This window comes from Netta rufina (assembly GCF_964035555.1).
Source record: "Netta rufina genome assembly, chromosome: 21".
Classification (NCBI taxonomy): domain Eukaryota; kingdom Metazoa; phylum Chordata; class Aves; order Anseriformes; family Anatidae; genus Netta; species Netta rufina.
Genome location: NC_140145.1, coordinates 4,369,705 through 4,387,064, shown reverse-complemented (window position 1 = coordinate 4,387,064; position 17,360 = coordinate 4,369,705). Strand labels below are relative to the sequence as shown.

General features: G+C 35.9%; 1 protein-coding gene across 3 annotated transcripts in view; it reads right to left on the bottom strand.

The window, feature by feature from the left end:
* ZZEF1 (zinc finger ZZ-type and EF-hand domain containing 1) overlaps positions 1-17,360 on the bottom strand; it is a 59,838-nt gene that overhangs the window by 30,695 nt on the left and 11,783 nt on the right. For all 3 annotated transcript variants that reach the window (XR_014619044.1, XM_084299710.1, XM_084299711.1), the window contains exons 8-26: positions 17,070-17,248; positions 15,929-16,027; positions 14,801-14,892; positions 13,593-13,741; positions 12,944-13,055; positions 11,468-11,683; positions 10,400-10,500; positions 9,891-10,060; positions 8,978-9,111; positions 8,621-8,691; positions 8,070-8,184; positions 7,245-7,404; positions 6,220-6,341; positions 6,026-6,136; positions 4,959-5,125; positions 4,231-4,312; positions 3,409-3,610; positions 2,085-2,233; positions 1,556-1,796 (exon numbers count right to left, since the gene is read on the bottom strand). Coding sequence is in view for 2 of the 3 variants with exons in the window: in XM_084299710.1 (XP_084155836.1) it covers positions 1,556-1,796; positions 2,085-2,233; positions 3,409-3,610; positions 4,231-4,312; positions 4,959-5,125; positions 6,026-6,136; positions 6,220-6,341; positions 7,245-7,404; positions 8,070-8,184; positions 8,621-8,691; positions 8,978-9,111; positions 9,891-10,060; positions 10,400-10,500; positions 11,468-11,683; positions 12,944-13,055; positions 13,593-13,741; positions 14,801-14,892; positions 15,929-16,027; positions 17,070-17,248 (2,672 nt within the window). In the remaining variant the exon portion in view is untranslated. The remainder of the gene's footprint in view (positions 1-1,555; positions 1,797-2,084; positions 2,234-3,408; positions 3,611-4,230; positions 4,313-4,958; positions 5,126-6,025; positions 6,137-6,219; positions 6,342-7,244; positions 7,405-8,069; positions 8,185-8,620; positions 8,692-8,977; positions 9,112-9,890; positions 10,061-10,399; positions 10,501-11,467; positions 11,684-12,943; positions 13,056-13,592; positions 13,742-14,800; positions 14,893-15,928; positions 16,028-17,069; positions 17,249-17,360) is intronic.

The window sequence follows — 17,360 nt, the reverse complement described above, 5'->3', positions numbered from 1 at the left end:
TGAGAGAAAGAAGAGTCCTGTTTATTTACAGCTCCATTTTTACACAACTTGACTACTTAACTAAAAAATTATGCTAGAGCCTTTGTCTCTTAGTCAATACTTGGAATTATGCCTGTAAGAAAAATAGGGAATAAGAACTGCCAACTTTTCTGAGCCTTGAATACATTAACTGCACCACGACAGAGCTATTTGCAAAGTTAAATTATGAATCTCTCTCATCTCCTCCAAAATTGATGCCTGCAGTCACAGAAAATAAAAACTTCTCCCTATACATGCAAATATTACTAATGCAAACTGATATCAGAACAATCAAAACTGCTTAGTATTAACTTAAAGCTCTACAGATATATTTAGTTATCTTTTTTCCCTTTTCTTTTATGCTATCGGTTTCTAGAATAGACCTTCAAAATCAATTTACAGAAATTAAATACATGACAAAACAGTTCCCATCAAGAGTGGCCTGACAATGACTATGTGGAAAAAGATGTCTCAGGGTCCTGCTCAGGGTCTTCCCTCTCCAATTACTCAAATGTTGCCTTTTTTTTCCTCTCTCTCCCCCCACCCCCCTTCTTTACAGTATCAACTGTTCATATTTAACATTGCACAGGTCAACATGGGTCCTTAAATTAATCTGCCCCAGCAAGACTAAGACAGATGAAGCTACTAACATAGTAGGACAGATATCTTATCCACTCCTTGATATATTCCTGAGTTACCAGCGTTCAATCTTACTCAGAAAATATCAACTGTCAGGCAATAACCACTTTAGTCATCAAGTCAATCTTTATGTCAATCATTTTTACCCATAACTTTAAAGTTCAAAAAGATGTTTAATTTCAAGATTGTGACAGAAAATGAAGGTGATTAGCTTCTCCTAAAATAAAACCCTTCAAAACCAAGTAACACCTTATTATCCAATATTTCAAACATATCAATAAGCTTCATGAAAATATGATGTAAACTAAGAATTTGTTTACTTTACCTACTAAAAATATACAAATTGTAATAACAAAGGACATTATACAAGTTAAAAGCAAATTGTTTTCTTTTATAAAAAACAAAAATCAACCAAACAACCAAAAAAAAAAGCTTTTGAGGGCACCAAACATGTTGGGACATAATTCACACCTCCTCAGGCCCCAAAGTTTAAAAATGTGTACAAATTGATGCTAGCTTTTTAGGAAAGATACTATGAGACTATGAAATTATGTAAGAACTTCTAATCACTGGGAACCACATGCCTCTGAATTAAAACCACAGGGGAAATCACTGCCCGCTTTGGCTCACTTTTATAAGAAGACTTAGTCAGTAGTTTATGATGGTTATTAATATTTGGACAGAGCTCTGAAGATAAAAGCATATATTAATAAAACAAACACTCTAAAGATAAGGCTTACCTAGTCTGCCTAAATGATGACTTCTTTGTACAGGACAAAACATCTTTTTAAAAGTCGTCACGCTAAACAGTTTTTTCAAAGTTTATAAACTGAACTATAAGACAGCCTCTTACAAACTTTAAGTCTTCATTATTAAGATAGTCTAATGTTAGAGTTACCATATTTTTGAAGCTTCTCATATAAATCTGGAGTGAGATACACCAAAGCAGCAAACGTTGAGTTCACAGCTTGATCAACAGTAGAACCAGCAACTATATCTGTCTTTGGGGTCTGTTTTTTACATGCCTGTATAAGTCCTTTGAAAAGTTCAGATTTTTGCCCACTGAAATCCTGGGCAGGATCTGATTTTGCAAAGTCGATAAGAAAGTTACGGCAGTCATCTTGGTGAGAGTTCCTAGCCTGGAAAGAACGTTAGAACACATTTACTTTAATATTGTCTGAAAAATTGCTGCAGCTTGTTTCTACAATTAGGTCAACTTGCAGTAAATCTACAGCAGTTTAAGTGGAAACTAATAAAAGGGCACAGAACAACAGTTTCCCTCCTCCTTGATATTTATGCAGTGCAAATGGTAACAACTGTAGCACAACAGCATATACTTAATGATGCATCAGCTAATCAAGGCTGAATGAAACTATGTCATACACAGGGATTTCAAGCCAATGAAATAAAAGCAATGGCCAAAGTACCTCTTTTTTATTTTGGTGCAGTCTACTGGTTTGACTGGCTCCTGGTATAGCCTCAGGACACATTTGATGCCTGAAGACAGGTTTCCACAAAGGAGAATTAAGAACTGATGTTACTTTCAAAGGAGGCAAATCTGCTTCACTACCTAGTTCTGCAAGAAATTCAGAACAGACACTTCAGTTACTAATTTTTTTCATTCATTTTTACAGAATGATGAAAATAAGATATGTTGAACACCCATTGGGGAAAAAAAATAAAGCAAATAGACTGAACAAGTAATTGAAGAACATTTTCTAACTCCCATTTCTCTAGTGTGATACAGAAAACGTACTTTATGACAGCATCAATATCTTGCATCACAGTGACAGTATCTTCCATTATGGAAGGATTTTCACAAACACTTTTGCTTTACTTATAACCATAGAAACTCACTGAAAAATTGCAAGTAGCTTTAAAGTTTTTATACTTCTCCTACTAAATACATACAATAATTTGCTAGGTGTAAGCATATTAACAAAGGAGTAACATATTCTATGACAAGAACAGTTCAGTTGGTTCCCTAAATTCACAGGTAAGAACATGACTGATTTTCCAAGGTAAGTACTGACCACTCGACTGCAGCAAGAACTCTAACTCTTTAACCACTCTGAAGTGGTGATTGAATACAGATTCAGGAAGCTACCTAGAAGTGTTCTAGTTTTGAAATTAAAGAATAATCTATGTCTATTTTTTCTTACGACACCCATCTTACATCTTGTTATTTTCAGTTACCCAAATCCTAAGTGTGCTCAACTTTTGGAGTTAGCCAAAGTTTACTTGTGAATTCAAATTTAAATCAATACCAAATGCTCACATGAAGTATTTTAAATCACTGAAATTTCTGTTCTCTGTTCTGTATTTTTTTCAGCTTTCTGGCTCCATATTAACTCCACCACTAAGGGGTGAATCACAGCACTAGGGAACAATTTTAAAAGAAAAAAAGAACAGAAGGAGATTGGGCGAACCCTGATATTAATTTATAAATATAATGCAGCTTAATATAATGACTTCCAGGCGTCTGTCTCTTCCTAATACTGGCTTCTGAACATTAGAAAGATCACAGTGAACCCTGAAACATTCCCGGTAGTCAAGCAGAACAGCAATCAAGCTTGCTACACAGAGACCGCAAAACCAGACTTAGCCCAATAACCAAACTTTGTTAAGCAGTCTTGCATCGTCAGTCAAGAGATAAATAAAAAGGAATTTCATCCTCACAAGGGATTCAAAACACAAGGTACCTTATCCTTATATGACACCACAACCTCTGGAGCTATCAAGTGCACTCACCTCGTAGAGATTTCAGTGCCATGCTTCGGGAAGCCAAGCGCCCCATCAACCGGGATACAAGAAGCTGTAAATCCAGGCCCCAAGAGACGGCAACATCTGGTAGGCCATAAGCAGTGACGGAAAACTTGTAGCCCCACTCATTATTACTGCTGTCAGAGTGAAAGAGAAACTGCAGCCGTGGGCCAGCCTTAAAGGTCACTTTCTACAGAGCAACAAAACAGTCATTTTGCCAAATGTACATGACAGGAAGACGTTTCAGGGTAATGAATTCCCTTCAGCAATCGTGGCTTTTCAATATTATCTTTTCTCCATAACGGATCTGATTTCCCCACCATGCAAATGAGAAACCCACAGCAATAAGCCAGTAATATTTCAAATCAATAGCTTAATACGAAATTTTATAGTTGATTGAGCTCTTGAAGCTGGACCCGTAAAACAATACAGAAGCAGTAGGTTTTGTCAAAGAAAGGGAGTAGCCATGGAAAGCATGTAGCTCATCTCATGATGTTAAAAATCGTGAGGGCAGAGTATCAAAGAATAAATTTTGCCCATGTAAACAGCTAAACGTGATTATTACTTCTAATTTTGACTGACTGCTCCTTCTATAACAGGAACAGAAAGGGATTCTTTACTCATTTGCTCCTTTTATTTGCATCATTGCAAAACTTCTTCCCCACCTCCTGCCCCCATCTTGGAGGGAGTCTTGGAGCACACACATGCAGGAAAGCAGACGTATTTTTATACAATAGGTTTTCCACAAGAATTGTAAGAATTTCCAAAGATTAGATATGTCACTGGGTTCAGAATTTTAAAGGTGCTCACCTTAGGCCACTTCTCAGTGCCAACCTTTGTATCGTAACGAGTTTTTGCACCCCTGGCATCAGTAAACTCCAGGTAATCATACCTGTGAAAATTGCAATTCATTACTTCCAAATTTACTTCTTAAATTCTGGGGGAAAATATTTCCTTTTGCATTTTCACAAGTGCTGCATCTCAGAGTCCAAGTATCCCACCACATGTCTCAGAACTACAACTGCATTGCTAAGGAATTTATTTCATGCCTCAATGCAATAGTCCTGGCAAACACAGACTTGCTTTCCTGTAGAACTTTCCCAATTCTTCAGAACTGGTAACGGGTACTAATTTTAACATTTGTCATATGCCTTAAGGAAACAGTAACCTACTATATTATGAAACAAACAAACAAACAAAACAAAGAGTTTTGTCTAAAGAAGGCAAAATAAACACCACAATGAGAAATTTCATAAATTGGAGTAGTCACTACAACATTGCAAAACAGATCAAAGGATGCAAAATTCATACAAGCATCATGCCTGCACATTTGCCAGGACAGGTGCCTTTCAGCACAAGACTAAGTCATTCAAAATAACACCTTGTATGTTAAGCAGCACATTGAAGAAACTGAGAAGGCACGCTTGGGGTGAAAGAAGTATTCCTTGCACAGTGGAACATGACTTGCCCCTCTGCACATAGATACTGGAATCCTGCAAATAGATATTGATATCTAACACAGCACAAGATCAAGTTACCTCCTTTCAGTTTCACACTTTTCATCAAATTCCACCTCAAAGTAAGTTGCCCCATGACATAGGAAGACTGAGACCTCATGGCAATTATTTTCATAGTTATGAGGAGATTCCATTGTCCATGTTCGTAATACCACAGGCTGTTCTTGCTGCCAGCTTTCCATTTCCATCTGTATAATAAAAACACACTCTTGAGATACAAATGGAAAGCATTAAAACAAACAAACAAAAAAACCACCATACTAGATGTTTGTGTCTATACATTTAAGCTGCCAGATGTACATACAGGGTGGCATTTAAAAAGTTACAGCATTGATTTACACCTAGATCAGTCACAACAACATCCCTGATAAGCAATGTAGAGAAGCACTTCTAATGCAAGATTTATCTAGTCTACCAGTGGAGGAGACAGTCTCACCCCAGAAGTTCCTGTAAGTCTCCAATGACAACAAAAGCATCTGGATGACTAATGCAGATTTAAACATCTACACTACAGACATACAAGCTCTATTAGCATCACTACAAGCAATGAAGCTAAAATGCTAAGCATATGCTATTTTTAATTTTACTTCCTCTTTCATTCTCAGACTCCCTCCTCCTATCCACCTTCTGTTCTCATTCCAGTTGCATCTTCTGGTCACTTTGCTCAACTTCCATATCCAAAGAGAGATATTTCCAGTTCTTTACTCAATATATCACTGCACATCCCATTACTTGTGAAAGCTTTCCAGCTCCTTTCAAAATGCTCAGTAATAGCTTTTTGAGAAACTCATCCGAGTTTCCTATGCCTTTCTTGCAATTTTCCTTTTGTTTCACTGTACTTACAAGTGCTTTATTGCGTTTTGCAATGCACTGCAAAATTTTATGGTACAATTAAATAGCATTTATGCACACATATTATTAATAAGCATTAAAAATCACTTTTAGAATGCCCAGAAGAATTGACCAGAGTTCCAGTCAAGCAAAATACTCAAAAGCATTAATAAAATTTGGAGGGAGTAGATGCTCACAAAGAACAACCAGAGCATGAAATACAGAATTCAGAACTGTCTGCCTATATCTTTAGTTACCTTATGAGGCTCACTACAAAGGTTTTTCAGTGGTTCTACCAGAGTGCTGAATCCTTTTAGCAGAGTACAATATGGAATGTCTAAAGTGCAAAAATCCAACAAGAAGATGACCTAGGGGAAAAACACAGTTCTTGTTAAAACACACACGTAGCCATGTAACCTGGGTGTAGTACAAAATGCCACTGGTCGCTTACCAGCTGACGAGTTGCCATTGCGAAGACAGAGTTACTTATTTTTTCTACTATTGTTTTGCCACTATATTGGGATAAAAGTGACTGCAGAATCCTTCTCATATTTGACAGGAACTGGCCTACATCTAAAGAGAAACAAAAACCAACTTAATAGCCACCTTAAGGATGGTGGATAAACCTGTAGAGATTTGTTACCACAACCTGCTTTACTGAACACTATTTAAAGTGCACAGTGACGTGCAGAACAGGAAAGACAACCGGGAAGGCATCCGCTGCCCCAAAAAACTGACACTTGGGAGAAAGTTCAGAGACCTTTTCTGTGATATTTGTATCATGGAAACAACTCACACTCATCCACTAACTTAAGAAAAAGAAGAATGACCAGAACTTAAATCAATCACTCCAAAAATGATGATAGAATCTTTGTGTAACCAGCCCCTCTTCAAAACTAAGAAAAATAACACTAATAAATATTAACTATAGCCTTACAACATTTTTAAAGGCAATACAGAGAAACAATGAACTTATTTATACAAAAATAACATAAATAAGAAGTGACTTTACATAAAATTCCAAGTATCACTTCTCTATTAAATACTTGGCCAAATTAACTATTCAGTACCGTACTGCTGCATTAAGAAAAATAAACGTAATTTTAAAAGATGCTGTTGAGATGCTGTTGCAGAACATCCGTTATAAGTAAGTTCCTTTTTTCTTGCTATCACAAACATCTAGGTTAAAACATACTACCACAACAGGAACCTATCAAAATAAGGGACATATAAAAAAGCCAAAATGTTCAAATGATATTCTGTAATTGCATTTTTTCTTTCAATTGTAAAACCCCTAACCTTACTGATATGTTTTCTGAATATTCTTCCAACTTAAAATTATCAGTACAGATAAAATTCTAAGTTGCTTGATATGCTAGGCAACTGCTGGTGAACCTTTACTATACTGCTATTAAATCAGATCGTAAAGTCACATATTGTACCACATTTAATTCTGTATTTGGTCCCAGCACTTACAGTTTTTAAGTATTTCTACAGCAAGATCCTTGGCTGAATTATCACTTCCCTTAAGTTGCAGGTAGCACCATGAAAGGAGGCTACCTTGAACAGACCAGAATAAGGAAGACAGGACTGTACCACTCTCTTGCTGTGCAACATCCAGCATCATCATTTCACACTGAAAAATAAATATAACAAACGAATATTTTCTTCTGCTGCAGAATGACACATTGTAGAACTAGGTAAACTGTGACGGACGTAATCAGCCCACTCTTCCCACATAAAAGATGAAATGCAACTGACAAACTGCATATAACATCATGAAACCATATAACTTCATGAGGCAAGTAATGTATTTTGTTTTGATAAATCACAATTTTAAGTAGGAACAGATACATGTGAATCACTCGATGTTCTCAGCACGTTTTTCTGCATATGTAAATGACCCTCCTCCATTTACACCTCCCTTAGAGGCACGACCAAATCTAACCTCTCAATATGGAATGACTACTTCTGTTTCCTAGTGTTGATAGGGTGCCATAGATTTTCTTAAATGCTACAGGAAAAAAAAAACAAACATAAAAGCCCCAAAAAACAGAAACAAAACACCTTACCCCATACATTACTTGCCCTTCTATTACAAAATTTTAATACTTGAAGGAAAATATTTCAGTCATTTGGAAGACCTAGCCCTATGGCCCTTAGCAGATATTAATAGCTTCATCCAGAGGGACATTTTGGAAAACTAGTTTCTTTAAGCACACATCTAAGGCATGCAGCTTGTGTTTGCAGACAAAAATCACAGCAAAGAAGCAGGAAGAGGAATAATGCAAAGACACTTACCTCTCTTGCTGCCACTAGCAGAAGGGTTTCCATGACTGACAGCACTTCACTTATGTCAAAATCTGCGGAAACTCCCTTCTCTGGTAACAATAAGAGTCCACCTGGATCTTGATCACTACAAAACAAAGACCTTCTTACTAACCAAAACCAGGTAGCATTGTTCCAAAATATAAATGTAACTATCCTTGTGACAAGGATAAACCTGTAGAGATTCTATTGTATCATTACTATTAAAAGCGACTGGGTTCTGATGAATCCCAACCATTATGAGGGACAAACAATGCAAATAGTCACTTAAAAACTTGAAAGATAGGCTAGCAAAAGCCTTTGAGCAGCATACTGTGATTTCAGCACCAATGGTAATCCTTGAATATTTTATATAGCTATTCTGTTAATAAATATCTTAACTGGCAGTATCGTCTAAAACAAATCAGTTGACTATTTTGAAGAACTGTCTTCCAATTGAATTACATTTATAAAAAGGATTAAAAATGAATTTATTAACACATGATGGGTATCAGATAAATATTTTCAATTTCAAACCCCCTTACCTGAAGTGGGTACACAAGGATCTGAAGGCAAGATGTACAGATTGCTTATGTTCTTGCTCTGTGATGTTTTTCTAGAAAATGAAAAACATTTATTTTTATGATATGTTCTGTTTCCCTTGTCTATGAGAAAGAATTATAATTTCTGAGCTTTGCTATTCATTTTTGGTATCAAAAAGGCAAGTATAGCTTTTCTTTCTTTAAATAAGCTACAGGGGGATGGGGTGGTAAAAAGAGACAAAGAACATGTTACTTGAACCAGACAAAGCATACAATATTTGACAACAAGAACTCAGATTTGATGTTTTCTGCATAAAGAAAGCAGGTACTAAACAATCAATTTCTCACTTAATGGTTTACCATCATGGTGAAGAGCTGGTTTCGCCTGGTCTGTCTGTCGGGGAAAAAGATTGCTGCTCCACTGAGTAAGGTGTTCTTAACTTCCTGTTTTAGCATTTTCACTGGCATGAGGTTACTGTCCCCCATATCCACCACTGCTCATACAAAAAGAAAACAAAATGGTAAGTTCAAATCAATACATAATACGTTAGCGGCACAATTGAATTAAATGTGTAATTGTTACAACTTCAAGTCTTTGCAGTCCCATATTATACACCAAAAATGGGGAAAACGTTTTGACTTTTAGCAAGAAAGATTTCTCTAAGGATATATTTATTCACTGAATAAATTAATTCAAGGAACATTATGGCTTGACAACTATCAAAGCTAATAAAGCTTTCAAAATGTGACAGATTCTGTATAAACTGGTTTATCTCCAGCTTACTTTTCAGGAGACTGTCAGCTAATTAACAAAAAAATTATACTTCAATAAAGAGGGTGAAATCCTGTTTCCAGCCAAATCTAATGCGTAATTGCAATTCTCTTCACTGGCTCCAGAGTCTTTCATGTTTGTGTACACATTACAGGCTCCTCCTAAGAGCCTGTATTTTTATATACATGAAATATGTGAACTGATTGAACTTCATTCAGTTAAAGGATCACATTCCCTGATGGTTTGAGCAGGTGACAGGTTCAAAAGAAGTTTCCTATTGCAGCTGCTTCCAAGCCATAAGTTGTCATAAAGCCTATAAAAACGCCAAGAGAAGTTTCATTGTGATAGACTAATTAGTACACACTGACCTGAAGAAGAAACAAAGGAATAGAGTGACTGGCTTAATCTTTAGAAATAAATAGATTTTCCCAAATTCTACCTACTGTAACACACTTGCAAAACAGAACAGACAAAACGGTTAATACATTCAATATACATTACCTTCACAGAGATGTCTGTAAAGCTCTTCTGCAGCTTCTGTGTGAGCAGGTGTTTTGTTCTGAGAAGTTTCTTGAGGTTTAGCAATTTTATTGTCTCCAGTAAGTACAGAGAAGCAGCTCTGGAGCAGCTGCAACAGCAACGTTTGAGCAAAGATGCATTCTTCCCTTGGGCTGTAAGAACACAGAAAACAAACAGAAGCAAAAAGTAGAAAGGAGAAGCTCTTATATAGCAAATAAATAATGCTATGAGATTTACTATCTCAGATAGATAAAAAAAATGCTGACAGCATAGCCAAAAAAAAAAAAGTGTTGCTAACAGCTAAATCTACATCTCAAGCTTCTCTACAACATCATAGTTAAAAACCCATATGGCAGAAGGAGGAAAATGTTATTTATGTAAGTGATGCACTTTAGGAAAAAAAACAACCTGCTGCAACACAACTAAGCATACTTTACTTACACATGCACACACAGATTAGTGCTTCCCCACACAGTAAAGATGCAACTTACTTTTGTTGAAGTTTATTGTAAAAATTCCAGAACAGCTGCAGATCAAGGCCTGTGAAATCTAAAAATGACTTGTATTTTAATCCACTCTCCTTCTGATGAACCTTAAAAAAGACAAAGAAAATGCAGGATAGGAAAGTTAACTCTGAACAGAACAAATTCACAAAAAATAGTTATCTAAGCACTGGATTTAAAGCAGCCTACCTTGCTATAAATTTGCATCTCACATGAGTTCCAGTATAAGTTCTCTCACCATCAAAAATATTCTGGTGACTTTGGCTGAAATCTTCCCCTTTACAGAGCTACTAACAGGGACTCTGTCTCCTCTTTCCAAATGTCTAGTACAACATCTCTATCCTGCGCCACCCCATTAAGAGTCTTTACAACCTCTAACTCTTTTAATTTGACTAAAATTAAGTAATAGACAAAATGAGACCACAAAGGACTCAGAATCTAAGTTGAAAAGTCACTGAATCATGCACGATATGAACAAAAACATGATTTTGACATGTATCCTTGAAGTAGGGTACATCAATACTGACATGAATCAGTGCATACCAGCACTGATATACCTCTTAACTACATAGATCTCACCTTGGACACTGATGTTATTTGAAAGAAGGAGAACATGTTTTAATCTATACAACTTGCTTAGCTACCTCCCTACATATGAGGGTTTGAACTAGATGATCTTTAAGGTCCTTTCCAACCCAAGCCATTCTGTGACTATACCTTTCCCATACTTGCTTCAGAAATAGTTACACTAATAGACTGTGCAGTGTCCTTCTCTTGCATCTACTTCACCTAGCACTGATATTTCAGCATTGATGCTGAAAAATAGTTCTTAACTCTCTCCAGAACCCAAGGTGAGCATATTGCCAATCAACTTCAGCAACCATAACAGAGTGCCTTTTTCCAGAAAGCACTTTTTTTTTTTCCACAGCATGGTTCTAATAATTATTACTACTCACTTGTAAGACTTTGCTTCGTCCACTCACAGTTACTATCAGCATAGTTTTATTACTTTTAGCATGGAAAATACAGGCTTAAACAGAACAGAAGTGAAAATACCAGGTCTTGTGCAAGCTGCTGGATGAAATGAAGTGTCTTCAGGAGAAGAGTTGTGCCACACACTGTATCATCACTAGTTTTCCTGCACTGCAAGCAGTTCATGCTCCTGTTGGGCTCCTCTCGCATAGGCCGAAGATACCCAAGAACATTCAAGCCCTGAACTCCGAGCCTTTCTGCTGTGTCTTGTCTTGTGCAGAGGAACTTTATCATTAAGTACTAAAGGAACATAAAACACAGCACAAGAGTGGGTTTTAAAAGTTACTCTAAACTTGGCTTTTACAAGACATGAGAGCACATGTGTGAGGAGACTGCAGGTTTGGGAGAGAGACAAGCATGCCGTGTTCCCTGCCTATCACCCCCAGAAGTTCAAAATAATGAGCTCAAGATTCAGGCTAAACTTGGACTCTCGGAAAGTCACAGTACTGGTTCTGTGACCTCTGCATGTATCTGCAAAGTTAGTTAATTATCAGTTCCATTCATTCTGTATACTCTGTTTTTTGGCTCTATAGTTACAGCATTTTTGCAGGTAGAAAAAAACGTTATCTGCATTTAAAAGCAAGTAGAGCATCAGCATGTAATATCTAAAACAGTTTTATTCACTCTGTCCACATTAAGATACAAAACGTAAAGCTGAAAGGAAGAGCAAGTGTTGTCATCCAATGATATTTACTAACTCCACTCACTCAAAAGTCTAAGGGGTTAATGGTTCCACAGACAACAGCTGAATGCTTTAACAAGCAATGATGGTTTCTGAGAAGTCCCACAACCACTTCTGCTAATTTTCAGAGTCCGAAAAACTTCAGGGGAACTATTCAACAGCTTATACCAGAAACAAGATAAATGCGACTGAAAATCAAAGCTTCCTACTTAAACATTATAAATCGAAACCCATTTTCTGCCACTCTTGAAACAGGGAAGTCCCACATTCCTCAAGGTATTCAATCTAACTCATTGAACTGCTTATTAATTATTTGTCCCTTAAAACAAGGGTTGAAGAATCTGCCTCTAGAAGAATAAAATTTGTAACTATGCAGTTAAGATACTATATATTTCAACTAGATATCTAGTTAACTAAATGTGTATCTATCTGTATAAATATAAAATATAAAAGTTAAAATATTTAAAATATAAAAACAGAATATAAAATAAAGATACTAGAATAAAGCAACAACCACATCATCCTTAGAAATATTCACTCCTAAAACCACTGATCTGTGCATAATCACATAATTTTGCGTTAACTCTAAACCTGAAGTACCATTTAACTACAACTATATCTGTGTACATGCAGAGAAAAAGAATGTAACACAGAACAAAAGTCAAATCATCCTTTCAGCTAGAAGCCAATTGACTCCTACCCAGAAGAGTTCTGCTTGCACAAAAAAGTTATGTTTATTTCAATTGGCATAACAACAGAGCACAGCAATGAGCCTCTGCTCACTGTGACTGAGCTAATGGATTTTCATCATTTCTTACCTGGGAAACTATGCATTGTTGCATTTTGACATCCACTTCATCCCACTCTTCTTCCACTTCAAACCAGCCAACAGGATCATCATCTCCCAAATCATCACATGAACAGCTGCTTCTACGTATAGAAGAACATAAACTTTGTAAAGAAAAGAAACTGCTGCAAAGCTGAATATGCTGCCAAAATATTTTTAACACGTTATGGTTGTAAAGACGACAGAGAGGGAAGAGAAACTTTCGCATACCTTGTATGTGCTCCAGTTTGTGTATTGCAATGAACAAAGTCTTCATAGTCATGGTCCCTAACCTCCCCTAACTCCTAAGCAACAATTCTGATAAAGTAACTTCATAAAACTAATTAAAATACATCTTTCTATAAATTATCAGAGATCTGCACTGTAAGCAGAGCGTTTGTTTTGTTACATCTTTTTCTAAATAGGTTTTTAAATCAAGAGGTTGAAATCAACACCTACGTATATATTTCCTCAAACACATCAAACACATCAAAGGCTTATTAAAATCAAACAGGTAACCATTAAATGACACATGCATCATTTTTAAGTCATTTGGAGCAATTCGCAGTAGCTCAAATGCCATTGCAAAATGACCTCATATAGCATTTATATTCCCTTCATTAGGAAAAGTGCCCCTTTACCTGTTTTTTAAAAATTGTTTGAATTCCTGTAGCTTCCATTTGTCATAGCTTTCAAATCTTTTGAAGTGTTCCTCTGCATGGAACTTTTCTGAAGCACTATTGTAAGCAAACACCAGCCCACACTGGGCTCCAATAGCACCTCTTCGAACCTAAAAGAACAAATATAGAGAAACATACATAAAAATGACAATAACAGAAGGTGGTGTTTTCACAGAAAAAAAAAGTTACAGTAAGCAACTAAGTACTAACAAAACTGATATAACTGGAATAACTGAAAACTGGAATAACACTTTTTAACCTAAAGAAGGAAATGAAACGGTTTGGAGAAGTGTTATGGAAGCTTTTGTAATCCGTTGGATCATGTGCATGATTAATGTTTGCTACAATTATCACTCTGCTAATAACCTAACAATAACTACACTTCCAAATATTAATTCTCAATCTAATTTTTGTTTACTAATTCTGAATTTGTATACTAATGCTCATTCTAATTTTTGTATACTTAAAATTGAAAAAAAAAAAGACAAAAAAAGAATTGTATCCCAATATCCCTGCACTGCTTTGCAACAGTTCAGTTGCCTCTATGGCTCCAGTTTGAATTTAATTGCCAGAATTCCATTCTTATTTGATTCCCTTGGACATTAAAATATGCATTCTTATTCCAGGAATTCAATTATTTCTTTGCCTTAAATAAATAAATTCAGCAGCAGAAATCTCACTGAAGATTTCTCCTGGCCACAAGATTTAATCACAAGATCTTGTTTTCAAACCAGATAAAATTGCACTGAGTGTTCAAATTACACTGATGTCTTTGAAAAGAATTTGAGAAACCCTTCATTTAATCTGAACTCACATACTATATCTTGAAACTCTGCAATTCAGAGTTGAAAAATTACTTTAAATACTATGTATATGATCTTACAAATAAATTAATACTCTACACCTTAATAACTTGAGTATAGTACAAGACATAGACAAAAGCAAGAAAATAAATGTCTTGACTGCATGCTTGTGGCACTCTGAAGCAATCTCTGTTTTCTTCAGATCCCTGTGATTTACACAAAAGTAAAACCCCAAAATACCACTGTTTCATGATGAATTTAAAATTTAGTTGATACAAAAGAAAAAAAAAATCAAATTCAACTCTACCAAAAGGAAAAGAGAAAAGAGAGAGCCTTCTCCTTGAAAAACATAGAGAAACTACATACCTTTATTCTAATTTGTGTCACTTGAAATGAAGATTCAGTGCCAGTAGAAAGAATGATACTTGCTCTGGTCTTCCCAGTTTCAGTAAGAAAACCTAAAGCAGCAGTGGAAACAGAATGAGGCTGGAGGGACTGCTAAGGCAAAACATTTGAAAGAGAACACCAAGATGGTGGACTCATAGGGGGGAAACAAGAACAAGATGTGTTTCTAGTGAAATGCTGTAGCTCATTTGGACATGTTTCCAAATAACACAGTGAAAGACAAGTAAAAAAAAAATGTATCATGTTAGTATACACTCCCACAGAGCATACATAGGTCTCTCAAGCAGTGTATCTCTTGGGACTGCAGTATTTGCAGCTACTTTCTGAGTGTTACCCATTAAAGGTTATTAGTAACACTTAAATATTACTTTAGCTTGTGGTTCTGCTCACTGATACAACTCACTGTTCTTCAAACTGATCTACAAAACACCAGAATCAATCCACAAAATAACTAAAACAATAAATAATATGCACAAGTATACAAAGGGGTAAAATAAATATTTAGAACATGCCTGATTTTCTGTCACGATAGCTTTCATTTATAAGTAGCACTGTACAAGCTGATATACAGGGTTTTTCTTTCAGAAAGCTTATGTGACATTTCAGTTCACATAAGGTCAAGAAACACAACTCTCTTTCTTTAGGTTGTGTCCAGTACATAAAAACCTTCTGTTAACAAAGATAGGCTTTAGTGAAGAATTAATAGGTATGCACAATCAGTGAAAATCTCAGTGATTTCCACCATAGTTCTCCATCAATATTTGGGAAACCATCAGTGAATGATTCATGACTTCAAGCCACAAAATGTGCTATAGTGTAATTTTGTATGTGACAGTTTATTGCTTACTTTCACGCGAAGTATCAATAATTCTCCCCTAGATCATATCCTTTTGTTGTTTTGACAATAAACTGGTTCCTGAGAGATTCACCTTGTTGTAAAACAGAATTTTCATATCGTTTTTTGTTTGTTTGTTTCCATATCATAAAACTATTGAGTATTGCCAAATATACATATGCAATAGCTCCGCAGCCTTGTTAACAGCCTTTGTGTATGGTTGAATGTTCTGGATTTCAAGTCCAGGCTCTTACCATCCCCAGTCCATGGCTCTACAAGGAGGTTTTCAGGCCCTGATTTGTCTTCTTTTCCCTTTACATCACATGCTTGCAAAGTTAGTCGTAATGGTTTTCCTAAACAAGAAAAACAAGGTTTCTCAAATTCATAAAATATATAGCTTATTTGCCTGATTTAAGTTCTTCATACAAAGAGCAACCGAAAATATTGCAATACTATGAGCTTTTTACCACTGTCAGACAGAAAAAGTAGAAAAAACCTTATGTATAAGAAGTCATGTTAGATTACTATAGTTAGAGCTTTAGATATGTACAGAAGGAGAAGGAAAATCATGACAACTATTGGTCCTTCAAGTGTTTGGAATTCTACATGATACTACACATGACACACCACTCTTGCCTTGCAAAAAGCAGCAGCTACTACAGGAAAAACAAAATGATTTTCAAAAATTTTGAAAGCAAATACTGATACTATAATTATAAAATAATTAATGTACTCTTAGGCACAAGCCAAAAAATCCTGACAAAAGGTACTAAAAGGCAAACAAAGGGGAAAATCCTTCAAGAGATACTAATGATAATCTCAGGAACTGATACCTGAAAATACAGACTTATCAAACAAGCACAGTCTATACAGCAAAATCCTGCTGCCTTATGCCCGAGCATTTGTGGCTCTACAGTTATGACAAATACTCAGATTAATTTATAAAAGTAAAAACAAAAGAACTGTAAATAGATGTTAACAGCATTATATTTAAAATATTTTACATTTGTGTATGTGTCTGCAAGAGAGACCATTTACTGAGGCTAAACATACAAAAAATTAAGTGTGTTAGTGGAAGAATAAAAAGAAAATGGCATCTGATGTTTTAACACTATAGAAACACTGCCACTGTCTTGATAAAGGGCTCACTGCCTACAAAGTTCATGTCTTCTTCCTCAAGATCATGCCACCCGGTTCAATTCGTGGATCACAGAAAGCTTATCTAATCACAAACTCCTAGGGCAGTTCAATTGCACAAGCTCTACCTTCTCGGTAACAGTCATTACCTTGTAAGTCTAATATCACTTTAAACCCCAGCAAAACAACAAGTAAACCAACTGTGAAAGCTATTGTCTTACATACACACAGTAAAAAAAACAACAATTATTCAGTTACCGTATTTATACAGCAGGTTCTGTCTAACTGTTGCCATAGAAGCGATAAGCGATGAAGCCTTGTATGGAGTGTCCAGATGATCGGTGATTGTACAAAGCGAACTTATCACTTTAGCAACACTCCCCCTGGCTAAGGCAAAGGCCAAGAGTGTAAGTTCAACCTCTGGAGTAGTACAGCAACTGGGAAGAGGAAAGAAAAGAGGGGAAGTGGAAAAAAAAAAAAAAAAAAACAAACAATATGAAAAGAAAACTCGGGACAAGCGCATCAAGTACAATTTTAATATGGGATATC